General features: G+C 40.2%; 1 protein-coding gene across 29 annotated transcripts in view; it reads left to right on the forward strand.

Moving 5' to 3' along the window:
* Positions 1-12,839, forward strand: part of NRXN2 (neurexin 2) — a 3,426,600-nt gene that overhangs the window by 3,007,855 nt on the left and 405,906 nt on the right. For all 29 annotated transcript variants that reach the window (XM_073605072.1, XM_073605074.1, XM_073605073.1 and 26 more), the window contains one exon: positions 3,024-3,195. In XM_073605072.1, the coding sequence (XP_073461173.1) occupies positions 3,024-3,195 (172 nt within the window). The remainder of the gene's footprint in view (positions 1-3,023; positions 3,196-12,839) is intronic.

The following is a 12,839-nucleotide window of genomic DNA, read 5'->3' on the forward strand; positions in this document are numbered from 1 at the left end:
TTTTGGGAAAAAGTCCGCCGGAAAAGTCCGCCGGTGCCTACACACGGGCGGATTGTCCGGCACACTCTGGTCCGCCGGACCAAGTATGCCGGAAAGTCCGACCGTGTGTACGCGGCATTAGGAAGTTCTGTTGGCTCCTGAACAATGGCTCAACAAAACTGTTGTGTTAATTATGAGCTTCACCTACAAGCAAATAATTTTGCTGCGCTAATAAGCACAATTACAGCTCTTTGTATAATCCGGGAAAGCCCGCTTGCATAAAACCAAGTAACACAGACACAAAGGCTGGCATCACGTTAGGAGGTCAGTATAGAGTCCTAGTGACCTAGGACAGTCCTGTTTATTCATAGGGCTGAACAGGAATAACAAAGAGAGGCGGTGGCTTCGCAATCAGCCAGTCAGACATTTTTATACATTCAAATAGATATCAGGTAGTGACGTATGCGATAGTTCGTGTGCAGAGCAACGTGTGCAGTTTCTTGCTGACGCACGCAGGCATCCAAGACAAACGAACATTACTCCGTGGACTGTGTGCATATTCCCACTGTTTACTATTGGCGCGAACCGTACTCCACGAGGCTCAGCGAGCCATGTTTTGTACAATTAAACTCATGTTTCCATGTGCGCGGGTCTGTTTGCCGGGAGCATAGATGCAGTTGCCATGAGGTGGCCAGTCTCTTGGTGAGGCATAAGCGAACATCCCTTAAACGGCACACAGATCTCCACATCCACGGGAAGGTTTCCGCAACCAACGGTCTTTCACCGGTGTCTGTATGTGCGGACACGCTCGCATGAGCGTATTGCAGTAAAACTGACACTGGGAGACATCTGACAGTATACATTAATAAAAATGTTCACAACACTAATCAGAAGCAACATGTGTACATGGCACATCTCTTTATCGTAACTACATACACATGACATACCAATGGCAAATCACCCCGACATATCACCCTCTTACATATTACTAATATTCCAAATACCAGGAAAGTCCCCAAGAAGTTGTTTATCATATAGGCTGAAGCAGCCATCTTAACTGCTTATATAACATGAATTCTCTATCATGTTTAACCACTTAAGGACTGGAAGGATTTGCCCCCTTAATGACCAGACCATTTTTTGCGATACGGCACTGACAATTGCACGGTCGTACGATGCTGTACCCAAATAAAACTGATATCCTTTTTTTAACATAAATAGAGCTTTCTTTTGGTGGTATTTGATCACCTCTGTGGTTTTTATTGTTTGCGCTATAAACAAAAAAAAGCGACAATTTTGAAAAAAATATCTATTTTTTACTTTTTGCTATAATACATATCCAATTTAAAAAAAAAAAAAAAACTATTTTTTTCATCAGTTTAGGCCAATATGTATTCTTCTACATATTTTTGGTAAAAAAAAAAAATCGCAATAAGTGTATATTGGTTTGCACAAAAGTTATCGCGTCTATAAAAAGGATAGACTTATGGCATTTTTATTATTATTTGTTTTACTAGTAATGATGGTGATCAGCGATTTTTAGTTGGACTGCAACATTGCGGCTGACAGATCGGACACTTTGACACTATTTTGAGACCATTGACATGTATACAGCAATCAGAGCTAAAAATAGCCACTTATTACTGTATAAATGTCACTGGCAGGGAAGGGGTTAACACTAGGGGGCGCTCAAGGGGTTAAATGTGTTCCCTAGGGAGTGTTTTTAGCTGTGGGGGGATGGAAGTGCCTGGAGGAGGAGACCGATTGCTGTTCCTAATCAGTAGGAACAGCAGATCTGTCTTTCCTCCCCTGACAGAAAGAAGATCTGTCTATTTACATTGACAGATCTCTGTTCTGTCTCCGTCAGGAGCGTTCGCGGGTGTCCAGTGGGTGCGTACCCCCTGGAGCTCTTAAAACTGCCGACGTACAGTTACGGAGATTTGCCCAGGGGAGCCAACCTGCTGCAGTGTAACTGCGGCGGCTGGTCCTTAAGCGGTTAATACAGAATATAAAATCATTATCTATGTGTACTATTAATAACCAATATTTAGATTAACACCAACCACCATTAATGTATAATATGGTATGAACAAGTAATGATCATATATTGACCCTATACCAAAAGCTAATTCCTGTGGTCTACCACAACAGGTTTTATCCACATCTTCTCAACATGTTTTGTGGCAGTAAGCGCTTCCCCGGGGGTATTTTAGAGAGCAAACTCATCTATAAGAAGACATTGAAAATCCCCACAAAAAACAAAAAAAACAAAAACAGTATGTGTATATATTATAATAGAGGTCATCAATATGTCCAGGCATGAAAATTCAGGTATATAATTACTTAGAGTACCTAAAATCATATATATATATATATATATATATATATATATATATATATATATATATATATACACATACAGTAAAATTGGATTTAAAGCAGTATTAACCTCACAATATATTTAACCCATTTATTATATTGCAACTTACTGATTCTTAGATGTTAATTTCATCTAAAATCCAGCCAGTAAGTCTATTTTTCAAGAGAACAATCTGTTCTGCAAATGTAGCAGTTACGAGTGTTGAGGCAACCATTTACCACTGACAGGAGTGCTTACAATGGTAAGCTTTTATTTATTCATGTAAAACCTTTATCCCAAAACAGAAAAAAAGTTGTTGCTGTAACTGCAGTGTGAGCTGGAGTTTGGCTTCAATTTGTTTGTGTATCCAAATCTGCTAATATATCTAACACTCCCCTCCCCCCAGACTAACAATGCTGCTGTCCAAAGGTGCCCATGTGCTCCTCCATTTAGAGCGGGAGCACGTTAATACAGGAGGTATGTAACATATCAGATCACCAGGTGAAAATACAAGGAGAAAAAAACAAAAATGAATGCAGCCACCATATCGAATGTTTGGTAAATGCAATATATTTCATTTTTGGTTTTGGGTTTAACATCGCATTAAACATTCTTATGCTATGTATGTTTTGGAATAATGACTGATATATGCACTAACTGTTCTTTATTTTGTTTCCTTCTCTAGGACCAGGGCACAGTGGGGGTGATTTTTAACGTGGGCACAGATGATATAACGATCGAAGAGCCAGGGGCCATTGTAAGCGATGGGAAGTATCATGTGGTACGATTTACCCGTAGTGGGGGTAATGCTACCCTGCAGGTGGACAGCTGGCCGGTCAATGAGAGATACCCTGCAGGTGAGGAAAGCCCTTATGTACATGAGTTTTTGGGATGCCAGTATCCTGAAAGTGTATGGGACTCCACATAAATGATTTGCTTTTAAAAAGTTATTCTTTATATTTTAACTGTCTTGTATAAGCCAATCAATTGATTATAATGTTTATATAATTCAATTTTAGAATTAATTCCACTTAAAAGCTGCTTAGAAAGACCTTCCAGCTCTCTAAAGTACTCAAACATACAGGCCCCTGTAAGAGAACTCCTTTGCTCAGCTCTCCTGGTGGCTCATGTGCCCCAACTTCTTCATGTGCCTCTATCCTCCACCACACGCTGTGGTTCCTTCCTGAAATGACATAGGGGTCATAAAAGGAGCCATCAAAAAGGTAGGAGTCACAGGCATCGGACATTCTCGAAAGTGTTAAATGCTGCAAACTCTAGCAGGGGCTGCAGCAGTGGAACCAAGGGGAGGTAGGACACATGGGCCTTTGCTGTGGCAACTATAAGAGCTATTTTCTTGCAGAGACCAAATGGATTACATTATTTAGAGACATGATAAGGTCTCTTTTAAATCGATACTTATTAAGTATAAGGAGAAAAAAAAAGTAATTAGAGAGCCTAAGATGAAAGTAAAACAAAAAATAGCTGGAACAATCCAGCAGCTGTAGGCCAGAAATTTTCCACACCTTGGTGGCAAAATACGTCTGAAATCCAGCAAATCTGTTTCAATGTAAAATATAGTAGGCTTTTTTGTTGGAGAAGGTGCTTTATTCCTTTTTTCTATATCTAGTGCCTAATGCTGTTCATCATTAACACAATGTTTCCAAGGTCAAACATTATAATAAAAATATAGGAATTGACACAGAGGTTATAAATCATAGAATACCTGTATATTTTATGTTATGATTCCTATATTGGGTTTTGGAAAGTTTTATGTACCAATACTTGAAATTTAGACTCATCCTCTACTTAAAGAAAATGTGCAACTAGATTTTTTCTGTCAACTATATATAAATTGCATGCTGTATGGTAGCTTGTAGTAAAAGATTTAAGATCCTGACCTTTTAATGTATGTGACTGAATTCTGACTAAAAATTAAACCTTAATTAAAGTAAGAAAAAGTACTCATAAATCTAATGCTTAAAATCATGTGCCAATTTGATGTTAGACATTTCTAACTAAGCATCTTAATTAATATCTAAACAGAACTAACTAGCAATTAGTTTTTAATCCTTTCTGCCTCCACTACAACCACATATAGTTAACTGAAACTCAAAATTATAATTGGAATGCAAGATTTGGGAAACTTTTAAAATGATTTACTGCAATTCTTTTTCTTGAAAGACCTTTGTAAATAAATTGATCAATGTAATTTATTGTTTTCTCACAAGACTGATATTACTAGCATATTATTTTGTATGCAGACATGCTTATTTGAAAATATATATATTTATCAGTCTTGCTTATGTAAGTAGTATAGACAGTAGATATGAGAATGTTCAAAAAATAAATCTCAGACAGAGACGTAAGGCATTTTAAACGCACACAAACTAGATGATACTTATTAATCTCTTTGTGGTACACATGTGATTTATATGTCCAGCTTAAAAACGAAAGCCTAGCTCACATATAGGGGTAGGCTTTACACTTTGTCCCCCTTGGCCAGATACCTTGTGTCACCTCCTTCCCCAACACACACACCATGCAAGCTGTTTCTGGTAAACATGAGTAAATGATCATTTACACACAGTGGACACAACCAATAGTATGTCCTCAGAGATGGAAACATTACTAGTCTTACACAAAACATGTCTGCAGAGATTACCATACTGACACAACCAGAATCGCATCAGCAGAGATGGAACCATAACAACAGAATTATGACCACAGGTACATAATTAGTCAGGTTGAAAAAAAGTCCATCTAATTCAACTAATAGAAAAAAAATGAAAATAAAATAGAAAAGCATCATATACAGAATCCTAAAGCCACAGCTGATCCAGAGGAAGGCAAAAAAAACTCTGTTGAGCACAGTCCAATTTGCTCCAGGGGATGCATCCAGCTGTTTTTTTTTTTTGGATCAATAATTTTTATTAAGAATTTCAGGAACTTTCATGAATTAAAACTGACAGGCAAAGGATTGCATACACAGCCACTAAAGTATGATACATGAATACAATCTGAATCAAAATCTGAATAAAATATAAGTTTATTCTGAAAATCATAACAAATGATGATACAAAAGGTAACACAAGGTGCAGAAGGACTTGGGTTGTACTTCAAGGTATTAAATGTCTCGATGGTTTAACCAATCAAGCCATGGCTTCCAAGTTTTGTCAAATGCTTAGAGAGCGTCAAAATATATAGGAATCGCTCTCTCATAAGAGTAGTGAAGGTTTGTTGTATTCACAGCTTCTGAAGGGTTAGAGGCAAGATCCTTTTTTTCAAAGGTCAGTTTTGCAGCAACAACAGGTTAGCTATAACTTTACAATACAAAATAGGTAAATAGTCTAAGCCAATATTTATTATGGCAAGGCCAAAATTAGGGGCTGTTAGGACTCCTGAAATTTCTAAAATAATTTGGAAGATCTTCCTCCAGAAGCTGTGGATACTCTTGCATGGCCATAAAATGTAGTATAGATTAACCGTGAGGGGGCAACCTCTCCAGCAGAGTGCCGAACTATCAGGGTACAGCTTCGCTAATTTATATGGTGTGAGGTACCATCTAATATTAATTTTCAGGGCTAATTCCCAGTGCGTGATGCAGTGGGTAACATTATACATGGATTGTATCTCATTTCCATTGAGATTCAGAAAATGTATTGTTCAAGTCTGCTTCCCATTTGCCCATGAGGGTATTCTTACTAAAAGTAGATTTATTGTGAAGTCAGTTGTAGATGAAATAAATACCCTTTTGGGGTTTGTTGTGTAAGTAAGGAAATTCAATAGTTTAGGATATATGGAAACTGGGGGATGTGGCTTGGAAGATAGAAAGTGTCTGATATGCGCTAGTAGAAGTACATCTTCACCAGCACACCAAGGATCAGCAAACAGACATGTCCAAAAAAGGTTTTTAATCGAAAACGGTCACATCACAAAGAAGGTGCAACGTTTCGGGGCCGCGCAGGACTCCTTCGTCAGGCAAGTGATGACGAAGGGGACCCCTTGCCTGACGGAGGGGTCCTGCGCGGCCCCAAAACGTTGCACCTTCTTTGTGATGTGACCGTTTTCGATTAAAAACTTTTTTTGGACATGTCTGTTTGCTGATCCATGGTGTGCTGGCGAAGATGTACTTCTGTTTGATGCTTCCAGAACCCAACTGGTAATCGTTACAGCACCCATTAATGTTTTTGCCATTTGTCCGGGAACGTGTCCGACTGGAATATTAAATTGATATGCACTAGTGTGAAATACCAGTTTTGTGGTTGTTGGAAATTCTGTAAGATTGATTTGGGATCAGCAGGATTACCTTCAGTCATAATATCTCTGACCCAAGGAATGTCATAATGTGTCCAATAGAGGATGGAGCGGTCTGGATTTAATGATTTCAGAGTACTAATAGGTTATTGTACCTGCGTGTTTTGCTGAGAATTGGCAGAGGCAAGGGATAACTTCCTCCACGCTAACACAGATGCTTTAGTGGTAATGGGTAAATCAGAGATTGGCAATGCTCTCCACCGGTCTGCAAAGAGTAAGTTGCCCACCTTATCAGTTTTGGTAAGTTAATGCTCAATACTCACCCATGGGGGGGCTCTTGAGTGGGGAACCAGTGTTTTAATTGGTCTGAGTGAGTTGCGTTATGATAGTTAAAAATTTCTACCATCCCCATGCCACCAACAGACCTATACTTTTTAAGAATGGAATGGGGGCACCTCGCTTTTTTGCCTTGCCAATTTAATTTCTTCAAGAGAGAAGAAAGGGACTTTAAGTAGGATCTTGGCATCGGTATGTGCGGTGCTTTAAACATGTACAAGATTTGGGGGAGGATGAGCATCTTAAAGGCCGCCAAGCTGCCAGCCCAAGACATTTCTATTTTTGCAATATTGCTAAGTTCTTTGTCCAATTTGGCCAAGAAGGGTTTATAGTTCATTCCTGCAATTGAGACTGTAGAGAGAGTTAAATGGATCCCTAGGTAAGGGATACTCACTTCAGACCAGGTATAGGGAAGTTGGTCCTGTGAGTTTGTGGCGATTGTATACCCATATTCAGGATTAAAGATTTACTGAGTTGACCTTGTAATAAGAAAGTGTACTAAACTTAGATAACACATCATGGGCATGGATGAGGGAGACCTCTGGTTTAGTCAGCATAAGAATCACGTCATCAGCAAATAGGTGCACATTGTATGAATTTCCCGCTAGGTGAAAACCATGTATGTTTGGATGGGAGCGAAGGCTCTCGGCCATTGGCTCAATCATTGAATTGAAGTGGAGATAAGTGACAGCCTTGACGGGTGCTGTTAGTAATATTAAATGGTTTTGACAGGAGACTGGAAGTGTACACTTGGGCTGATGGCTTAAAGTACAGGGCTAATATAGCTGATAGTATCTGGCCCTGGAATCTAAATTTGCTGAGGAAGCATATAACCCCAGTGGACTCGGTTTAACATTTTCTCCGTGTCAATAGAGAGAGGTAATGTAGGTGTTGGACTAAGCTCTGCATGATGTATAATATTCAGCAATTGTCTTGCATGCTATAAATCCCAACTAGTCGGCCTATACAAATTTGGCCATGAAATCTGATAGACGACTGGCATTTTATTTATTTATTTATTTTATTTTATTTGTATTTTAGCATACAATTTTACGTCTGAATTGAGAAGAGAAATTGGTCTAAAATTTGCAGGGCAGTCAGGGTCTTTCCCCAACTTGCGGAGGTTGTGCGCCCTCAACATCTCAGATGGAAAGGCAGCCTTCTCAGTCACAGCATTATACAATGCAATGAGGCTTGGTGCTAGACAATCACCAAATGTTTGGTAATAGTCATTGGAAAACCTGTCAGGGCCCGGGGATTTACCTTTTGGCAAGGTTTTAATGACACTGACAATTTCTTGATCTGTAAAAGGGCAATTGAGATCCGCCAAATCTGAGGGAGCTAGAGATGGAAGATGGAGGTGGTCAAGAAAAGCAGAAATTGCAGATGGTAATGGCTGGGAAGTATTAGGATCTACAGCCAAATTATATAGTGAAGCATAATAATCAGCGAAATCATCCGCAATTACCTGTGGGATTTTTACTCTTTTACTAGTGGTTGAATGATATAGGTAAGGGATTTTAAATGTAGTACTTCTAAGTGAGAGGCTAGAAATTCTGTTATGTTGGGCAAAATATTTAAGGTTAAGTTGCCGCAACATAATATTGTGATTTTCGTTTAAAAGAGTTCTCAACTCTATTCTTAGTTTAGCAAGCTTGTCGGCTGTGAAGATATTGGGAGAGGCTTTATTTTGGGATTCTAGCAAGTGGATAGAAGCAAGAATATCTTGTGTTTTTGCAAGCTCTACGTTTCCTTTCCCTAGCACCCAGTTGGATAAACATACCCTGGGTGTATGACTTGCATGCATTCCATGTCATAAAAGCATCAGTGTCAGACACAGGATTATGGTGGAAACATCACGGAGACATTGAAGGTACACACCTTTGGAGCTAGGTTCCTGGAGATGTTTGTTATTACATCGCCATATACGGACAAAAGGACAAGAGATAATAAGGCACACCGCAGCATTATCGGACCACATTATGTCTGCAATCTCAGAAGACACAGGTTTTTGCAAGAGCCACTCAATGAAATAATTGAAGCATGAATAAGAGTTATGTCTGTGTGAATAGAATGTGTAGTCCTTCGGATGTGTGGCGGCAGAGCTAGATATCAAAGACATCCTCCGCAAGCAGAAGAGGGCGGGAGGAAAAGGAGCGAGCTACTCGGCCAATGGATGAGTCTAGGGTAAGATCAGCAACCGAATTTAGGTCACCACACACTATAAGATTACCATTATGCAATCTAGCAAACCGCTTATAGAGAAAGCAACCTGAGTGAGAGTTGGGAGCATACACTCCCATGATAGTTTAGCAAGTTCCATTTATATAAAAAAACAGAATAACATAGTGTCCTCAGTCATCTATAAAGGAAGAGTGTAAGGTAAATGTAACTGAATTTTTAATTTCTTTAATCACTTGCCGACCAGCTGCTGTCATTATACTGCGGCAGGTCGGCTCGTTCACTGTAGCTGTATGTTGGTCCGTATTACAGCTATAGCGGGTGTTGGAGCTGATGCGTGTGGCCGGCGGCCTCAGTGGTTGCCGGCCACCCGCAATCGCTCCACAGAGAGTCAGAACTGGGATCTGTCAATGTAAACAAACAGATCCACGTTCTGTCTAGAAAGTACAGAGTGATTGTCTGTTCCTAGTGATTAGGAACAGTGATCTCTTTGTACTCCCAGTCAGTACCCTCCCCCCACAGTTAGAAACACCTCCCAGGGAACACATTTAACCTCTTGATCACCACTAGTGTTAACCCCTTCCCTGCAAGTGTCATTTACACAGTAATCAGTGCATTTTTATAGCCCTGATCACTGTATAAATGATCCCAAAAAAGTGTCAGAAGTTTCCGATCTATCCGCCGCAATGTTGCAGTCCCGCTAAAAATTGCTGATCATCGCCATTAATAGTAAAAAAATAAAATAAAAATAAAAATGCCATAAATCTATCCCCTATTTTGTAGACGCTATAACTTTTGTGCAAACCTATCAATATACGCTTATTGCAATTTTTTTTTACCAAAAATATGTAGAAGAATACATATTGGCCTAAACTGTTAAAGAATTTATTTTTCTTGGATATTTATTATAGCAAAAAGTAAAAAATATTGTTTTTTTTTTAAAATTGTCGGTGTTTTTTAGTTTATAGCACAAAAAATAAAAACTGCAGAGGTGAGCAAATACCACCAAAAGAAAGCTCTATTTGTGGTAAAAAAAAGGACGTCAATTTTGTTTGGGTACAACGTCGCACAACTGTGCAATTGTCAGTTAAAGCAACGCAGTGCCGTATCACAAAAAATGGCCTGGTCATTAAGGGGAAAATCTGGTCCGTAAGTGCTTAAGGACACCTCTTTTCTTCGAGGAGTAGTTGGCCATGAACAGATGGGGGAAATCTTTATGATAACATTTAGGAGCTAAGGAGACTTGAAAATGTGTTTCTTGGGCAACTAAAATGTCTCTCTTTCCATAGAGAGAATCTCTTAGCCGGATGGTTTAGACCACGGGTATTAAATGACAAAAATTTAAGGGTCATTCCAGTGGAAGGTCCTTATGAGGGAGATTGTCTGTGTAAACTGACCATGCTGATGTCATAAGTACACAGCAAAGATGTTGATGGCGATATTGTGAGCAGAAAACTGCAACATGAAGCGTTGGGCCCTAGTGCGCAGCAATTAGGGAAGACAACTGGTGAGCATTCTTCTGCAAGCCAAACAAAAAGGTAAACAATTAACCGAAAAACCAGCAGAGGAGTGTAAACTGAACACTCCCCTGTAAAGGGAAAACAGGAGAACACAAGGGATTACTTAAAGGTGAACTTTGGGGAGCAGTATTTTCATGTATTTGCATGTGTGTCACTTTGTATAGCTCTAAATTTTATTTTATTCAGAAGACACTAAAAATCCTGTCAATTTTGTATTATTCCACCCCCAATTAACACCAGTGCTGCTGCTTTGAACAGTGGCATATGTAGCATATAGGGATGAACTGAACACCCCCCAGTTCGGTTCGCAGCAGAACATGCGTACATGCAAAAAGTTCATTTGAACACGCAAACGCGGTTAAAGTCTATGGGACACGAATGTGAAAAAACAAAAGTGCTAATTGTAAAGGCTTATATGCAAGTTATTGCCATAAAAAGTGTTTGGGGACCCGGGTCCTGCCCCAGGAGACATGTATCAATTCAAAAAAATTCAGGCACTCATGAGCACGACTACGTATTTTCAGACTTCTAGTATCATCTGTTTGCCAAGGTTGAACGGGTCGGGGCCTGATTCTGTGTGTAGTGAGGGGGGCCAGTGAGTCCAGTGAGGCTAGAAGTGAAGCGTTGTAGACAGAAGTCGCTAGGGTGCAGGATAGGGGTGAAATTTTGTCATAGAGGTTGTCGATAGCAGAGCAGAGAAGGGTTGAGATGACGTAGGTTTCTGCGGGTAAGTTTTAGGCGGTTGGAGGGAGAGGAGGTGGAGAGAGGAGAGAGTAAAACTAATATAGTGGTGATCAGAGAGAGGGAATGGATAGTTAGAGAGGTTGCATGGAGTGCAAAGGTGAAAGAAAACAAGGTCAAGGGTATTGCCTTCGGAGTGAGTAGGAGCATGTATCCACTGCTTCAGGTCAAAGGAGGAGGTTAGGCTGAGAAGTTTGAAAGGAGCAGGAGTGTTAGTATTAATAGGGATGTTGAAGTCCCCGAGAATGATTGTGGGGATTTCATAGGAAAGAAAGCAGGGTAGCCAGGCAGAGAAGTCATCAAGAAAGGTTGATACTGGTTCAGGGGGCCTGTAGATCACAGCTATCCTTAGAGAAACTGGAGTAAAAAGAAGAATGCAGTGTGCTTCGAAAGAGGAGAGTGACAGAGAGGGAAGTGGCTGAAGTACCTGAAAGGTGCTATGTGGGGCTTGTAGGATTCCGACACCTCCTCCCTTACATCCACTGGATCTGGGGGAGTGAGTCCAGAGAAGACTACCATGGGATAGGGCAGCAGAAGACGCAGTGTCAGATTCGTGGAGCCAGGTTTCAGTAATGGCGAGTAGATTAAATGAGTTGGTGATAAAGAGGTCATGGAGAGAGGTGTTTGTTGCAGACAGAGTGGAAGTTCCAAAGGGCACAAGAGAAAGGGGGTCTGGTCTTGGGAAGAATAGAAATGGGAACCAAATTGTGTTGATTGCAGCTGCTGCCAGAGGGTGCAGGGTGATAGGTGCATGGGGTACAGTTAAATTATGGAGGCCCAGGGTTTGGGGATATATCTCCATAGGTTAGGAGAAGCAGGAGGGTGAGGGAGGTAATATGGGAGTGGGATTTATATGAAGGGACTTGCCCCAGGGTTTGGGAGATTTTTAGTGTGTGTGTGGATTTAGAGTTAGCAGAATTTGGTGGGTGCAGTAATAAGGAGAGGACAGAAGTGAGGGTGATATATACATATATATATATATATATATATATACTGTGGGGGAGAAGAGGGGTGAAGGAGAGATAGTTTTAGGATAGAGGACAGAGCTGACAAAAGGAGTGGTAGAGAGTGCATGTTAAAAGGAGAAAGAGCTGAAGGGGTAAACAAGGTCACCTGATGTCTGTGTAGTGTTTTTCAAAAGTTTTTTGTTGTGTCCCTTCGCTTTGTGCAATCGCTCAAGTGCAGAGTCAGAAGTGCTCCCACTAATAAAAATAGCCCCACTTTGAGAAACAGCCCCAGTTGCAAATGTGAGCCCCCTGCAAATGCTTCCCTCAAAAGAGGCTTATATTTATACTGATAGGGGTGGGGTGCGGGTGGATTTCAATTAGAAATTAGGAGGTAATAAAGCTTGGCTGGTTAACAGGACAAAATTCTTACTTCAGAAACAGACTAGCAAGAGGGCACTAAAGTTAAACGGGCCATAATTTTGGGTAAGACAAGGGACATAATAAAGCATTGTAATGTGGACA

Source organism: Aquarana catesbeiana, linkage group LG11 (genome assembly GCF_042186555.1).
Source record: "Aquarana catesbeiana isolate 2022-GZ linkage group LG11, ASM4218655v1, whole genome shotgun sequence".
In the NCBI taxonomy this organism is placed as follows: Eukaryota; Metazoa; Chordata; class Amphibia; order Anura; family Ranidae; genus Aquarana; species Aquarana catesbeiana.